This window comes from Sarcophilus harrisii, chromosome 1, assembly GCF_902635505.1.
Source record: "Sarcophilus harrisii chromosome 1, mSarHar1.11, whole genome shotgun sequence".
NCBI classification, from domain to species: Eukaryota; Metazoa; Chordata; class Mammalia; order Dasyuromorphia; family Dasyuridae; genus Sarcophilus; species Sarcophilus harrisii.
The window spans coordinates 127,084,833-127,102,479 of NC_045426.1; the positions used below are offsets into that span (position 1 = coordinate 127,084,833).

At 36.4% G+C, this 17,647-nt stretch overlaps 1 protein-coding gene across 9 annotated transcripts in view; it reads right to left on the reverse strand.

Annotated features, from left to right (window-relative positions):
- The window catches only part of NADK2 (NAD kinase 2, mitochondrial), a 58,978-nt gene extending 44,621 nt beyond the window's left edge, over positions 1–14,357 (reverse strand). For all 9 annotated transcript variants that reach the window (XR_004233592.1, XM_003759941.4, XM_023496136.2 and 6 more), the window contains exons 1-3: positions 13,948–14,357; positions 1,879–1,967; positions 929–1,017 (exon numbers count right to left, since the gene is read on the reverse strand). Coding sequence is in view for 8 of the 9 variants with exons in the window: in XM_003759941.4 (XP_003759989.1) it covers positions 929–1,017; positions 1,879–1,967; positions 13,948–14,283 (514 nt within the window). In the remaining variant the exon portion in view is untranslated. The remainder of the gene's footprint in view (positions 1–928; positions 1,018–1,878; positions 1,968–13,947) is intronic.
- Positions 14,358–17,647: the final 3,290 nt, after the last annotated feature.

Sequence of the window (17,647 nt, forward strand, 5' to 3'; positions counted from 1 at the left end):
CTTTTGTATCCCTTACCTATTCCTCCCCAACATATGTTTTGTCTCCTTATCTTCCAACCTGTTATCATTTTAAAGTGTCTCATTTTTTGTTCACAACAACCCTGGGAGGTAGGTACTATTATTATCTCCATTTTAAAAACATGGAAACTGAGGCAAAGAGATGCCGAGTGAATTGCCCAGTATCACACAACTAGTAAATGTCTGAAGTTGAATAGGAAACGCAGGTCTTCCTGATTCCAGGTACAGCACTCTATCCTTTGCACTATTTAGATGAAGGTACTACGTTGGATGAGAGTCAATAGGGAAGTCAGCATTACTGGATCATAGAATACGTGGCAGGAATTAAAATATGAGAAGATGAGAAAGGAAAGTAGGAATCAAGGTTGTAATGAGTTGTAAAAGCCAGAAAAAATACTGGAAATAACAGAAAACCACTGAATTTGAGGGAGGGTTATAATGACACAATCAGAATTGGGCTTTGAGAAGGTTACTTTGGCAGCTAAATAAAAAATGGAATAGAGTTGCATATATGTGTGCCCTTTTTGTCTTTGTTCTTTTTTTGAGTGGGAAAGAGGAAAGTTGTGCAATTTTTCCAAATTAATTTTACAAAACAAATTATTTTTACATCTGAAGTTTGTTTTTAAAAAGAAAAAGCTAATATAAATCCTAATTACCTCCTGCAATCCATCTGACTCACACCCTATATGAAATACTTTCACTTTTTGAATGAACACATACCAACATAATAAAAATGCAAAATTTTCCCATAAGGCATCAAAGTTTTGGCTTTGAATTATTGAGAATTCATAATGATCTCATCTAATCCTGAGAACTCTATTATATAAGGATATGATATATTTTTAAATACATTTAGCAAATAAATGTTTCTATGTTCCCCCCCCCCCTGCTTATTATCCTATAAGATTACCTCCAGCAGCTATAATAGCATCTGCCCATCGAACAGTCTCTTCATCATATTCTCTCCTCTTCACTAAACGAACTTCAATTCCTTCATTTCTAAGAGGTTTAAGAAAGTTGAATGTAAGAAACAAAATATTGGTACAAATATTTTGTATTTCATATTGTCCAGAAAAAACACAAATTAATAAGACTGAAAAATCATCTTTTAACTATTAATATTAACTAAGGTCAACTTCCTTTAACAACAAAAAACACAAACTTATAAAATGCCAAAATTGAATAGTTTGATTTCATTTTAATTCTGATCATTCTGACTGAAGTATTAAAGGGAAATCAACAAAAGACATCCAAGTAAGAAAAGAAAGAAAAAAGTAAAAAACTTTTAACAGAAATTCTTAAATTTGAATATGGAATGGTATTATGCTGCTATTTCAAACAAAATGCAACCTCATTTAGCCATATTGCTAAATTCTAAATTTCCTGTGATTTTTTTCACCAGTTACATTCACATCCAATAGATTACTTGGGGGATGTTATATGATCATAATGGTATGATTATTTATCATCATAAACTTTTCTTTAAAGAATCTTCTTCCTTCTTAATTTATAGATTATTTAAAAGAAAAAAAATTTTTGAACTATTACTTTTTAATATTTATGAAGGACACCATTAATGATACTAATTTTTTTCCCCCAAAGTTCACAGATCTAGTCTTTGAATTTCCAATTGCCACTGTATTATAACTCCTCTGATTGCTAACTGGATTAGGCTTAGCATTATGTAGTGAAAAGAGTACTATACTAGATTTAAAATCACAATACTTGGGTTCAAATTCTTTACTACCTGGGTGATGGATATGCCCCTTAACTTCTCTGAGATCCAAGTTTGGCAACTTAATAGCCCAAAGTTTGGAAGTCCATGAGCCAAAAGGTTATCCTAGTTTTTAGAAGTCTTACCGTAAACTATCCAGAATATGCTCCACATTCCTGGTATGAATATGATGCCGCTCAAGTAATCCATTGTAGCTGGATCCTTTTAGTGCAAGCTATAGGGAAAAAAAATTACCCATTTTAGTAATAGAAAAAAATGTCTAAAAAACAATCTAGATACAATAGAGAACTTTTTATTAATAGGAATAAAACCAAATTCATCTGAAGGACAGTGAGACTGTAAAACTAGATTTAATATATTAATTTGCTTTTTAATAAAGTTGACATTTCCACCTACAACTCTGAACAACAACAACAACAAAATTTGATAACTAAGATAAACATGGTTACCTAAACTCTAAAATTACTTTGTCTATTTTCTTGCTTGCTTCTCCCCCCCCCCCCCCCTCCATCTCTGTTGTTGTCATTTAGGTTCCTAAAGTCACTGACAAGTGCATATTTTGAAAAGTACATTAAACTGACTTAACTGAAGGTCAAAGATAAATTTCTCAAGCAATATTTAAATGTCTTTATTTCGTGTCTTGATTTCTCATTTATGTGTATATTTCTTATTTTGCTAAGCCACAAACACAATCTATGAAGCTAGAAACAATTTAAATCAAAACATATGATTGGTTCTACCTCAACTAAATAAGACATAAAAATATTTATTTCAATAAGCTTTGTCCCATTTTCTATTAATCCAGGAACAGTCTGACTTTTATTTTTTAAACTTTAAAAAAATGATCGAGTGAAGCATACCTCTTTTCTTTAAAGTTTTAAGGTACCATATAGCAGGTAGTATTATTTATATTTTATAATACTTTATACTATACCATTAATAATTATTCAAACCCATTTTTCAGGTTATTTTAAGATTCAAAATGGTGTTAGTTCTGAAGATAGATTCAAAGAATAAAGCTAAATGGGACTTCTGAGATCACTTCATTCAATCCCTTGATTTTTTTCATAAGGAAATGAATACTGTTAAGTTTTTTTTTTTTTATTATAGCTTTTTATTTACAAGCTACATGAATGAGTAATTTTTCAGCATTGACAATTGCAAAACCTTTTCTTCCAATTCTCTCTCTACCCTCTACCCCAGATGACCAATACATGTTAAATAAGTTAAAGATGAATACTGATAAGTTAAAAAGACTTGACCATAGTTGGACAAGAAAAGCAAGCAGCAGAGGAAGCAAGATCAAATGCATTATTTTGTTTCAAATTTACAGCTATCCCTAAAACCTAAAGTTTGAAAGACAACTTTTACCATGCATCAATCGTGGTAAGACTCATTTTATTAATATGTTCACCTAATACCATGAGCATCTTCTGAATTTTCAAATATTCCCCAATCCTATTTCCTGCTTTCAAATTCCTTTCACAATTTGCTTAATAACAAAACATCACTTTTTCCCCAGTCATTTGATTGATGTCATCAAGCTTTTTAAAGCCATCAGAATTAAATGTCTTTAACACTGTCTTGCAAATGAAGGAAGATTTTTCAGGAAGAAACAGGTGCTTTTTAGAAGTACATAGGCCATGAGTCATTAGATGAATCATAAAAATAAATAATGAACATGTATTACTTGACATTTATATAGTGCTTTTAAATTTTATAAGGCATATTACATATACTACCTCATTAGAGCCTTACAAGAGCCTGGGAAGAATCTTTATTTCAAAGATAAAAAAACTGAAATTTAGGGAGATTAACAGACTTACTATAGCTATTCAACTAGTAATTGTATAAAGTAATATTTCAATCAGTCTCTTTTGACTCCAAATCTAGTGCTTTTTTTCCCCCAAAATATCCCATATCTAGCATAGTGTTTAGTTTTAGGTCAGATTGATATTTTGCCTATAATTGGATACACTTAGCCAGAATGGATTTACTAATGAACCCTAAAGTTCTTTCCAATACTGAAATTTTTTACTATGACCAAGAACACAGAGGAAAATGTAGGTTGAATCTTGTGACTGAGAAATCACTTCTTATTTTACAGTGAAAAATAAAAAGAAATCATCTAGTATGAAAGATAACCAAGTCTATATGGTAGAAATTTCTGCAAAAACAACATAGTAATAGTCAAACTGTTACCATATATGCCTAATTGTAGAACTGTGAATAAACTGTGACCTAAATCTGCTAAACTTTCACCTTTAATGGATCAACCAACATTTACTAAGTGCTTATTATGCCCCAGGCACTGTATTTTATAAAGGCTGGATTAAATTTTTTCAAAGGAAGAATAACAATGAAGGATGCAGACACTAAAGAAAATAACTAAGATAGATGACAGCAAACTACCACCTTACAGTATCCAAGTTAATGCCTTCCTTACTTAGCACAGATAATAAACTGACTACATTTCTTTGTATCATGATGCTCCCTTGACACTATCCCAGTATGAATATAATTTTTTTTTTTTAAATCAGAGAATTACTGGTAGAATTAAACCAAGTAATATTTGGGGCAATGAATACTAAATGAACAAACAATGGTTAATACAAAAATATTCAGAAAATTAATTATTAGTAAATTTATATGAAAATACACTGAGCTCCCACTATCTGACCATTAGGTTTATGATAAAATGTATTTGCTATTTATATAAGTAAAGAAATAGGCTAAAGGTAACTAAAGGAATGATTTGTAAATATGTCATTAAATAACTAACTACAGGACTTCCAAAAAGTCACCTTGAGTCTCCACCTTATTTTCTATATATATAAGTGGAGGAGGGAAAAAGTCAGCAATCTGTTGTACTTTTTCGGTTATTGTGAAGAAAAAATTGAGGACATATATCAAAAATTGAAAGTAATACATGATCTAGGAATAGCATAATATATATTCAATGTAGGCAAAAAATAAGATCCAGCTATCTATTACCCTATCAAAACTTTGAGTTGTCCAGAACCCCCTTGACAATAAAATGTGATATAGAACAAAATGTTCTGAATAACTAAAAAGAGACTATCTCCCTAAGCACAAATGCACTTTTTAACAAATTTTAACTGATTTTTGACTGGAATTTCTACTTCTCTTTCTGACAGGGCTTATACTAAATATAATTTAACATTGATTTTTAAACTCTGAGTTAGCAGAGAGTCTGTAACCTTGAACAAATGACACAGACTTCTCTAATTAAATTTCAGCTTCTGTTTCATCATCTGGAAAATGGCGTTAATTATACTATCTACCTACCTCAAAGGGCCATTTTGAAGAATCATCAACCTCAATTATGCTATGCTATCACAGTGGCTATGCTTTTTAAAAGTTCTTACATTTACTTTGTGATCAGACTAGAAGCCATCAATTCTTGTTTTTATTTATGTAAACACTACATATATGTATATGTATACACTTGTATGTATATTCACATATTTTTTTAAAATCTCCATTTCCTAATAGCAACTCTAATTGCTCCAACTCATCTAATTTCTGGCTTCTAATCTGCCCTGAGCTCATAACTTACACCATCAAACTTTTTAGAGTTGTGCATAAATTAAAAGTAAACAAATGGAATGAGAGATTAACTGGTTCCCTTAAGAAGAAAATATACAAGCTTTAAAAGCATGAGCCTTGACATCTTTATTGTAAGGCATTCTTTACTGATTTCTCTGTTCTTGTTTATTATGTTTCAGATAGGATAGCTTAATTGTCCATAAAGGTAAGTCCATATAAATGGATATAGATACTACTATTATGAGAGTGAAAAGTGAGATCTATGAAAAATATTTGGGAGAATCAAAGCATAAAAACTTTGTCAAATATCCGAATTATAAAATCAACAGGGAAATAAGACAGGGATAATAACATAAACTTATTGTATTTTCACATCACCTCAAAATACAGAAAGTTAATTCACACAATAATTATTTCAAAAATTCTCATTTCCCAACCAAATTTTCTTCTAATTTAAAGTGAATGATTTTCACAAGATTATTTGAAAAAATTCAAGGTCTTAAAAGTTAACCACTTGTTTTCTCCTTAAATGATTCTTGACTATCTAAGGTCTATTATTTGAAAATACTTTAAACAAGATATTGTAAGATAAGATTCTCAAAAGTATATTCTTGATTTTTTTTAAAAGGAAAAAAAAACATCATCTGCTGAAAAGTACTCAGTTTTATAAGATCTTAAATCATTTAATTTCCACTGTTCAAATATTTCAAAACCAAAAACAATTGGTTAAGAAAACATATTTTTCAAGAGTGTAAAAACTTAGCTGAAGTACTACTCTGAAAATAACTAAAATTTTAAATAATGAAGGTCTGATATGACCTTCATATTTGCAGATTTATTTGCAGTTGTAGAATCAAGTAACCAAAAAAAAAATGACATTATCAAAGATGCCCAAAATACTCTAAAATCTGATTTCCTTTAACAAACTATCTTTTGTTCTTCCAAGAAAACATTATCTATTTTATTACTCAAATAGTAACATTCAGAATTGAACATTAATGTCTTTATAAGTATTATGAAAGCAGCAAATAGATATCCTGAGAACATAAAATGACAAGTACCCCAGAACATAAGGAGAACTCATATATTTTATGAATGATAACACCAGTGGTCATGAAGATAGTAATGACTAAACTACTGCCTGAGATGTTAGATAATTAGATGCTCGTTTTAAATTTAATAAATTACTAAATGATGCAGTAAATGGTACTTTTTTTTTTAGTAACAAAAAAGTTAATGGATCTTGTACATCGAATTTAGTTTACTCTAAGTAGCAAGGTACTCAGCTAGAATGAACAAGCTCAGTGTACTAAATTCTAAGAAAAGATAGCTATTTTATTTTCCAATTGTCATTCCTTTCAATTGGACCTAACTGGAAAGGAAGGAAGAAAATAAATATTGCAATGGGTAATGTACCAAAATGAATTTTTTTCTTCATTATCAGTTTAAATCAGGGGTCCTCAAACTATGGCCTGTGGGCCAGATCAGGCAGCTGGGGACGATTATCCCCCTCACCCAGGGCTATGAAGTTTCTTTATTTAAAGGTCCACAAAACAAAGTTTTTGTTTTTACTATAGTCCGGCCCTCCAACAGTCTGAGGGACAGTGAACTGGCCCCCTATTTAAAAAGTTTGAGGACCCCTGGTTTAAATGTTTAAATCTGCACTTCCCTTCTACATGCTCAATAGAATTCAAGCATCATTCTTGGCTGCCATGGTATTCAAACAATGCAGAAATTCCACAAGAAAGGCTCTCATGAGCCTATGAGATAAATCAGGAAAGGTGAACAAAATGAGAAACCAAGAGAGACTGTATGCTGCACTAAGGAAGGAATTATCTACATGGAAGAGACCTTGGATCCCCTGAAGTTACATTCCTTTTGTGAAAGATGTTTCTAGGTCAAGATTTATTCTAACATATGGAACTGATAGTTTTTCCCCTACTTTGGAGAGCTTACTACTATGACTGGTTAGAGGTAACTTAGTTGGTATTAAGGCTGCTAAGTTTGTTGGGTGGATTTAAAAAAGGAGAAACAAAAACCAAAGACAAATTGTTCATAAAACCATTTCTCAAAAGTATTGCATTTTCCTAATGAAAAGAAATATGGTATTTACCAACTACTTTCCTTTAATTTTTAGTAGGAAAGCAACACTTATTTTGAAGCTTAATTGTATGACAATTAAAAAGGCTCCCAAACTTCATCAGGAACCTTCTCTTTACTGACTGTTGGCATAAAACAATCAATCCTTTACATTCTAGAGGTTATACTGGCCTTCAAGAATCACAAATTTATTGTAATGTAAAGAAAAAGAGAAAGGAAAGAGTACTAGAGAAAGGAGGGAGGAGACCTGATAGAAGGAAGGGCAGATTGGGGGAGGTAAAAATCAGAAGCAAAACACTTGAGATTTAGACAAAGTAAAAACAGAGAGATAGGACAAACAGGAGAAAAACGGGATAAAGGTAAATATGTAGTTGGCAATTATTGCTGTGAAAAAAATGTACTGTTAGTGAAGGTATACACTGATTCAACCATTCTGGAGAGCAATTTTGGAACTATGCCCCCAAGGACTATTTGACCAAGCAATCCACTACTAGATCTGTATCCCAAAGAGATTTAAAAAAAAAAAAAGTACAAAAATAATTATAGCAGTTCTTTTGATGTTACAAAGAAGTGGAAATTAAGGGAATTTCCATCAATTGAGGAATGGTTGAACAAATAGTTGTATGTAATTGTGATGCAATACTACTGTGCTAAAGAAATACCAAGCAGGACGCTCTCAAAAAAAATAAAAAAATCTGGACTTACATGAACTGATGCAAAGTGAAATGAGCAGAACCAGGAGAACATTGTACACAGTAAAAACAATATTGTATGATGATCCATTAAATAAGCTACTCTCAGCAATACAATGATTCAAGACAATTCTGAAGTACTTATGATGACAGATGAAATCCATTTCCAGAGAAAGAACTGGTGCAGCATGAATGCAGATCAAAAATACTTTTTTTTTTCCTTGGGGGGCTTTTTGGTCTGTGTTTTCTTTCACAGCATGAATTACACAGAAATGCATCTTGCAAAACTGCACATGTTATAACCTATGTCAAAGCTTGCCTTCTCAATAGGGAGGGGGAAGAAGGAAGAGAATCTGGAACTCAACATTAAAAAAAAAAAAAGAAAGTTAAAATTGTTTTTACAAGAAACTGAGAAAAACTTAAAATTATTTTAAATCACCTATTAAAATGCAGACAGATGTCTGCAAGAGGGAGCAATGTCTTAAATTTAACAATTAAACACAATGGTAAGAACTAAATACAAGATCTAGAGAAATATGAAAACAAAATCTTAAATAGTCCAAAAGACAAGACACACAAGATTTAGAAAGAATGTTAATGATAAGAGATGCAACAATGATAGTCAATGTTACCTACTGCTAGGCCGGGTTTATATGGAAGCTAAACACAAATACATTCATCACATAGCATAATACAATACTGTGAGAAGCTCCAGAAATGGAGCCACAATATATCTATTCTGTAGCACTAGGAACAGAAGACCACAAAAAGTGGGCTTTGAACCTAGGTCCAAAGAACACAAGTTTCCATGTTACTACCCAAGGAAATGGCAGTAATCATCATATCTAATGAATGGAAGCACTCTCTACTAATAAAACAATTGCTAAATGATTATTAAATCATTTAATCTACTAAACTCATTTTAGGAATACATAATCATATATTCTAATTCTGAAATGAGACTTTCTTCAGCTTCACAAGAATTTAAATCAAGTTTAACATTAAAGATTGATCATGGGAAATACTTGCCAAGGACCTTGATCAAAAGATCTACTTATACCTATAATTATAACAATATATGCATATAATCGATGTAACAGATGAGGACTGATCTACAAAAATCTCAAAAAAAAAATATTACTTTCCTTGGACATTATGTTCCTATACTGCTTACCATGAGAAATATTTCAATATGCTCTAATCAAGTTTTTCACAATTGTGGTTAACAGGATCCCCAGTTTAAGACCCAACATTCAAGGTAACAATGCATATCAGATAAAGGACAGCTTTATTTCATGCTAAACGAAAAAAATACAGAAGGCAAAAAAGGACTCACAAGAACCCATAAACAGATAAAGAAAATACAAAAACTTTAGTTAAAGTATATGAAGGAAATCAAGCTTCACAAAAATATGTAGTTTGAAAAGGGAAGAGTATTTCAACAGGCAAATGACACCTTAATTTTATTACGAAAACAGTTTTCTCCTTGAGAATCATCTGAAAAAATCTTAGGGTTATACTTTGAGAACCACTGATATAAACAAAGGTTCACTTCCCATTAAATTCAAACAGATCAAGAGAACTTTCATGATCAACTACTCTTAAATAAACAAATTATAATAACGGTTTTACTATTCACAAGTCAATGATTCTGAAAAAACAAAAAATTCAGCAGAATTAAAATAAGGCAACTTGGGTATACAACAAAGTCAAATACATCAAATTAGATTTCTACAATCTAAATTGACATACTCTTCCATTTCAAGGGGCCTTTGGAAATTAAAACAGTAGAGATATAGGGAAAATGATGCTTATTTGCCCAGTAACTTTTAAAAAAAGGAAAAGAGTGGAGGAGAGGTCTGGTCTATATATAGCTATGAGGAAGGAGAAAGATGAATGTACAACAGAGAATAATAATCTAACATTTATACAGCATTTTGTTTACAGAACATTTTCCTCACAATAATTTAAAGCAGGTATTTTACAAATAGAAAGTAAGACTAGGAGAAATTATGCAATCTGTCAGTCACACAATGAGTAACTACATCCAACCCAAAACTTCTATGTTTTTGCTAAGAATAAAAATCTTAGCTCATAGTAATCCATAACTACTAGGTTAAGAACTCTGTTAATTTTCTTTTTTTGTTTATTTTAACCCGCTTATTTTTATTTCCATGTAGTTCCTAACAGCAAAAATTCTTAAGATGTCTTTTTAAAACAGGCTTTATTTCAAAGACAGAAGAATAATAGAGATTTTCAGGAAAGCTCTGCACTGACCACAAGTACCCAGATGAGAAAGTGGTAGTTAATCACCATAGAAAATAAACAAATCACCCTCGTGACCAAAAAACAAAAACAAAAAAAACCAAAAAACCCCACAAACTACAGGAAGCCATCCATATTTCACATTAACACACACACACACACACACACACAAAAACTTGGAAGAGATCTCACAACATCTAATAGTATTTCTCCTCCTCCTCCTCCTCCCCATTGGAATTTTTAGAAATTGCATGTATGTATGTATGTATGTGTGTATATTATGCCAGCCATTTCTCAAAGTTATTGAAGTTCCATACGCATACCAACAGCAATATAATTAAGCCAAAAGTTACTTGGCCATTCCCTCCACCTACAAAAGACAGAGAACCACCCGCAGCTGGGATTCACTCCAATACTGTTCTCTTCTGCGATGCCTTTATCCTAATCAGACAGTAAGTACATTTTCTTCTATAGAACTACAATCTAATTTTTCTTCTCATTCAACACATATATTTTGCCCAGTCCTAATCTCTAGCCAGGAATCATTCCAAACCAACCGAATTGTATTACTGATTTTATTAGGTATTCTATACTAAATAAGATGGGAGACTGAGAATTAGTACAAAAAGCTGGTAATTTAACATGAACAACCAAAACTGACTACCTGAAAGTTGATTTTGTAGCCCCAAAATCTTATAGATCTTTTTGACACAAATTTTGCCCATTAAAGCAGTTTCTTCAGTTCTCTTATTCCTATAAATTTCTTCTTAAAAGTACCTACCAGGAAGGGGCAGCTAGGTGGATAGAGCACCAGTCCTGAGGTCAGGAGGATCTGAGTTCAAATGTGGCCTCAGACACGTAACACTTGCTAGCTGTGTGACCCTGAGCAAGTCACTTAACCTCAATTGCCTCAGCACACACACACACACACAAAAGTACCTACCAGATAATCATATTTATTTGTTTGTGTGTGTGCTAAGGCAATTGAGGTTAAGTGACTTGCCCAGGGTCACACAGCTTAGCAAGTGTTACATATCTGAGGCCACATTTGAACCTGAGTCCTCCTGATCTCAGGGTTGCTGTTCTATCTACTGCCTTACATAATCATATTTTTAAAGAAAACAATTTCTCTAATTTTAAAGTGTTATTAGATATTCAGGTGATTCTCACTCAGAAAACTAGAGTTACACTTATGCAGTTTAGCAGAGGCAATGATTTCTTTGGATCGTTCAGAAGGAATACAATTGTGTGATATGAGACAACTTCAACAAAAGCAGAGTTTAACAATTCCGGAAAATATTTCACATCTACATCCTCCCTTGTCCAAAAACAAGGCCACAGATACAGTGGAAGAACACTGATTTGGACACAGAGGGCCAAAATTCAAATCCCCACATTTGTAACATATGATCTAAGGTAAGTCTTAGTTAACCCTCAACGGGCTTTAATTTGATTCTCTGGAAAATGAGAGAGTTGAACTAGTTGCCCTTGGAGAACAGTTCCAGCTCTCAATCTGACCTTAATATCCAGTATCACTTCTTTGGGGTCTCTTTACTTCCTTCAAGACAAATATGGAAATTAATCCAATTCTGCTATGGCATTCAAAGGGCATATTTTCTACCAACTATTTCCTTTAAGTGATGGGGAAGAGAAAATGTGTGCCAATCTTTAATATTTGAGGAAAATAACAATCATTGAAACATAATTCCCTTTATTATACTTTTCCTAAGATACAATATCTTACTGACATAAAGCACTAACTAAAGTGGCAATAAAAGCATGCAAATTTGGAAAGCTATATAAGAGGCTGGATAATGAAGCAAATTTTCAGATGCTACCAAAACAAAATTCCATCAACCTTAACCAAGTTGGCAAGGAAAACAATTTCGTCAAAGAGTAAGTAGGTACTTTATTACTAGTATTTTAAATTCATAGATAAAATACTTTTCTTAACACTAAAAATGTCCTTCAAAAAGTGACTTCAAAATTTTTTTCTATAAAAATAACCTTTCATAAAAAGATCTTAAAAAGCTTCTCCCCCTCAAAAAAAAACCACCCAACTATAAATTTGGTGTGTATCATTTAACAATAATGACCTAGAGATAGTTTTAGTTACTGTGCTTAACACTGAATATACACCTTAGTCAACAAACATTAAATGCTTACTATGTGGTCTGGCACTATGCTAAGTGAAGAGAGCACAAAGAGAGGAAAAAACATTTGTTCTCAAGTGAGATTCTAATAGTAGAAATAACATGCAAGACAAACACAGAGTAAATGGGAAGTAATCTCAGAAAGTAAACTAAGAAAGAGGGGAGGTCTTAGAAAGCTCCTTGATGTATTTCTAATGGAGCAGTAATGAACTGAACTAGCTATACCCAGAAAAAGAACTCTGGGAGATGACTAAAAACCATTACATTGAATTCCCAATCCCTATATTTATGCACACATGCATTTTTGATTTCCTTCACAAGCTAATTGTACAATAATTCAGAGTCTGATTCTTTTTGTACAGCAAAATAATGTTTTGGTCATGTATACTTATTGTGTATCTAAGTTATATTTTAATATATTTAACATCTACTGGTCATCCTGCCATTTAGGGGAGGGGGTGGGGGGGGGTAAGAGGTGAAAAACTGAAACAAGAGGTTTGGCAATTGTTAATGCTGTAAAGTTACCCATGTATATATCTTGTAAATAAAAGGCTATTAAATTAAAAAAAAAAAAAAAAGAAAGCTCCTTGATGTAATGTAGGATTTGAGGGAGTTGGGAAGGATAACGTTCTTTCTATCTCTTAATAAATTGAGATTTTATTTTTATATTTGAAGCTCTCATAATTCTATTAGCTATCTAACTTTCCTGCACTTTGGCCCTCTTCTTTGAATGTATTAATATTCCAAACACTTTTTTTTTTCCCTTTTGCAATACAAAAAAAGAACTCTAAAAAGCAGACGGCTGGAACTTGTCTGGCATCTACGTTCCTGTTTAAGCAAAAAAAAAAAAATAATAATAATAATAATAAAGGACTCTCTCTAGACAGAACTGGAAAACACACCAGCAAAAGGGGGTGTGTCCGCTTCACATAATCAACATAAACTGAGCCACCACGTGAGAAGTCCCAGGGGCCAATTTTCACGGGGATAAAGCAAAAGAATAGAGATCTAACTCTAGTCTTTGAGGTTGGAATTTGAATGCCCTTTTCGAGAAATTCTGCAGCTCACCGTCCAGAAGCAAACTAGAATAATCAATGCTGAATAATAACAATAGCACGCCTAGCATCTCCGCCTACGAGACCCCTCCGCCGATGCACACAGAGATCCCAGGTTCTACAACTAAGAGCGAGAAGACACAGATTTCTCCTCTCCCAACACGCACACTCAGCAGGAGCCTCTCTCCGCTACAAGCGCGGAGGCTCCAAAGGCAGCGTGCGCGAGGAAGGAGCGGGATGGGTGGAGGAGCTGACGGGTAGCCGAGGTGCTGAAGCGGCCCGGGTTTTCCTCCGGCAGGCGCGGAGTCCAGGCGGGTCTGGGGTGGGAAGGAGCGGGGTGTGGAGGCCCGGGAGCTCACCAGCTGCTTCAAGTCATCCTCTGAGAGCTCCGCGTAGCGGTACCGCTGCTGCTCGAACTCGTAGCGAGTGGTCTTGGCTACGACCACGACCCGGGCCGGGCGGAAGCCGCCTGCAGGGTAGCCCCCGCCGCCACCGCCGCCGCCCTCCAGCTCGCGGGCTTGGCCGTGACGCCCGTGCCCCAGTTGCCGCCGGCCCCCGCCTCCAACGCTCCCGAGCCGGGGCGCAGCGCTCTCCGCCGGAACTCCCCTCAACGGACAGCGTTGCGCCGTTGCGGCCGCCCGGCTCCCCACCACGCAACGGCAGCTGCACAGCAGGAAGCCTCGGTAGCAGGTCATTGTCCGTCCGCTCGCCGGGAGCCGGGGAGCCGTTGGCGTCCCCTCCCCCCACGGCGGGAGCCCAGCCGGGGCGTGCGCTTGTCCCCGGAGCCCCAGCCGCCGCCGCCGCCGCCGCCGCTACCTCCAGCTTCTCTCTGGCTGGGGAGGGGTTAAATGCGGGAGGCAGTGGGGGGGGGGGCGGGGAGCGTGCCCGGCCCTGAACCCCGGGGGAGGAGGAGACGTGCCGCGACGTGACCGGGGGCGGGGAGAGGGAGGAGGAGGTGGAAGGAAGCCCAGGGTGCCCGAGCTTGGGCAGGAGGGCGTCAGGCCGTTTGTTTGTTTGTAGGGGCCTCGGCTACGCCTGCGCCGAGCTCTCCTTATCGCGGCACCCTTCTGGACGCAGCGGCCGCCACGCCCCTCTCCGCTCCCCCCTCCCAGCCAATCTAATCCCGCCGCAGCTCCCTCCCACCCCGCCGAGCTGGAGCGGGAGAGCGGATTGGCCGGGAGCCCGGAGGTGGGACCGTCCGGCTGCAGAGCTCGGAGAGCCCGCCCAAAGCAATCCAGCTGAAACTGGTCTGGGGCAGGGAAGGCGTGGCTGCGGGTTTTGGAGAGGAGAAAAGCCTGGGCTAGTCTTTCCTGGACTCCATGGCCCCCGGGTCTGGACGCGGTGTTTTCCTACCGTGCTTTTTGATTTACATTATCTGACTTTGGGTTCATGATATTTTGACATTGTCTTCATTATATCATCACATCAGATATCGATTTAACAACCTTCCTTTTTTTTTTTTATTTTTATTGACAGAACCCATGTCGGGGTAATTTTTTTTACAACATTATCCCTTGCACTCAATTCTGTTCCGATTTTTCCCTCCCACCTTCCACCCCTTCCCCTAGATGGCAAGCAGTCCTATACATGTTAAATAGGTTACAGTTTATCCTAGATACAATGTATGTGTGCAGATCCAAACAGTTCTCTTGTTGCACAGGGAGAATTGGATTCAGAAGGTAGAAATAACCTGGGAAGAAAAACAAAAATGCAAACAGTTTACATTCATTTCCCAGTGTTCTTTCTTTGGGTGTATCTGCTTCTGTCCATCCTTGATCAATTGAAACTAAGTTAGATCTTCTCTTTGTCGAAGAAATCCACTTCCATCAGAATACATCCTCATACAGTATCGTTGTTGAAGTGTATAATGGTCTCCTGGTTCTGCTCATTTCGCTCAGCATCAGTTCATGTAAGTCTCTCCAAGCCTCTCTGTATTCGTCCTGCTGGTCATTTCTTACAGAACAATAATATTCCATAATATTCATATACCACAATTATTCAGCCATTCTCCAATTGATGGGCATCCACTCAGTTTCCAGCTTCTAGCCGCTACAAACAGGGCTGCCACAAACATTTTCACACATATAGGTCCCTTTCCCTTCTTCGGTATTTCTTTGGGATATAAACCCAGTAGTAATACTGCTGGATCAAAGGGTATGCACAGTTTTATAACTTTTTGGACATAGCTCCAAATTGCTCTCCAGAAAGGCTGGATATATTCACAATTCCACCAACAATGTATTAGTGTCCCTGTTTTCCCGCATCCCCTCCAACATTCAGCGTTATCTTTCTCTGTCATAATCTGACAGGTGTGTAGTGGTATCTCAGAGTTGTCTTAATTTGCATTTCTCTGATTAATAATGATTTGGAACACTCTTTCATATCAGTGGTAATAGAACAACCTTCCATTTTTAAAAGGTTATAACCTTGATTATAAACCTACACAATTTCAAATTAGCTTAATTTAGGTGAGTTTGATGAAGTTTAAATTTAGGGAACCAAAATGAGATTAGGGTTTCTGGTGGTCATGATAACGTCTAGTGGCAGGTTCGGGGTTCAGGGAATCAAACGGAGAGGTTTGGCTCCCCTGCAACCCCTTGAAATTCGGTGCAAGGGTAAGGAGTTTGGACTGATAAAAGGGTTTATTATGGGGATTGGAAGCAAGGTTAGAAATCCTGACAGAGGCATAAAGTCTGGTTAGGAAATAGGTGAAGATAAAGAGAGGATGGCACTGGAAAGAGTACTCCAGTGGACTGAGGCCATGCTTGGGAGCCAACTCTTTTATAATGGGAGCTTTGGCTACAACTGAAGGGGCTTGTGGGTGGAGTCCCAAGTTGGTTTATGACTGGGTTTCAGCTTGAGCTGGAATTTGAATTGAATTGAATGACTTTCAGGACTGAGCCAACCCCACCCAGATAACAAGGATGAAACTGTTTGTCCCTCTGGGCAGGGTCCCTCACTGAGGCAGATTGAAGGAGATTTTCTCCTTCAAGGATTTTCAGAATTTCGGGGTCCCGTCTTCAAGTTCTCAAGTAGTAAACTTTGGGTTACTACGTCTGCGTTGTGTGCTGGCTAGGATGGTTAAGCGTTGGAAGAGAGCTACGTCCAGTTCGGTCTGATGCCTTGTGGTTGGAGCTAATTAGAAATAGGGCAAGAGCCCAGAATAGTGATCTGAATGCTGGACTTGATGCAAATAGCAGCCCTGATACTGATTTGTGTGTGCTGGGATGTACAAGGCCTTGGGCTGTCAGTTCTCCTAATTCTGCATCTCTCTCCCTTCCCCACACCACACACCCTGGCCTGGGAACTCACCTCACCTCAGTATGGCCTCACACTCTGTCTCTGCTGCCTCAGCCCAGTGCCGGAACTGTGTGTTGCTAACACGAGTTTAGATCAATGTCACTTCAGGTCTGATTTTGCCATAACCCAACGGGCCACACAAACGTCCTCAGCGAGCCACAACTGGCCCATGGTCCATAGTTTGAGGACCTCTCAATAGACAATGTCAATTACAGACTGGTATAGAGTTTAAACGTTGTCTAGGGGTTAAGTTTAAGATTACCTGCATAGGAAGCAATAAACTGGGGAAACATTTTTACAGTCAAAAGTTCTGATAAAGGCCCCATCTCCAAAATATATAGAGAATTGATTCAAATTTATAAGAAATCAAGCCATTCTCCAACTGATAAATGGTCAAAGGATATGAACAGACAGACAATTTTCAGATAATGAAATTGAAACTTTTACCACTCATATGAAAGAGTGTTCCAAATCACTATTGATCAGAGAAATGCAAATTAAGAGAACTCTGAGATACCACTACACACCTGTCAGATTGGCTAAGATGAAAGGAAAAAATAATGATGAATGTTGGAGGGGATGCGGGGAAAACTGGGACACTGATGCATTGTTGGTGGAGTTGTGAACGAATCCAACCATTCTGGAGAGCAATCTGGAATTATGCCCAAAAAGTTATCAAACTGTGCATACCCTTTGATCCAGAAGTGCTACTATTGGGCTTATACCCAAAAGAGATACTAAAGAATGGAAAGGGACCTA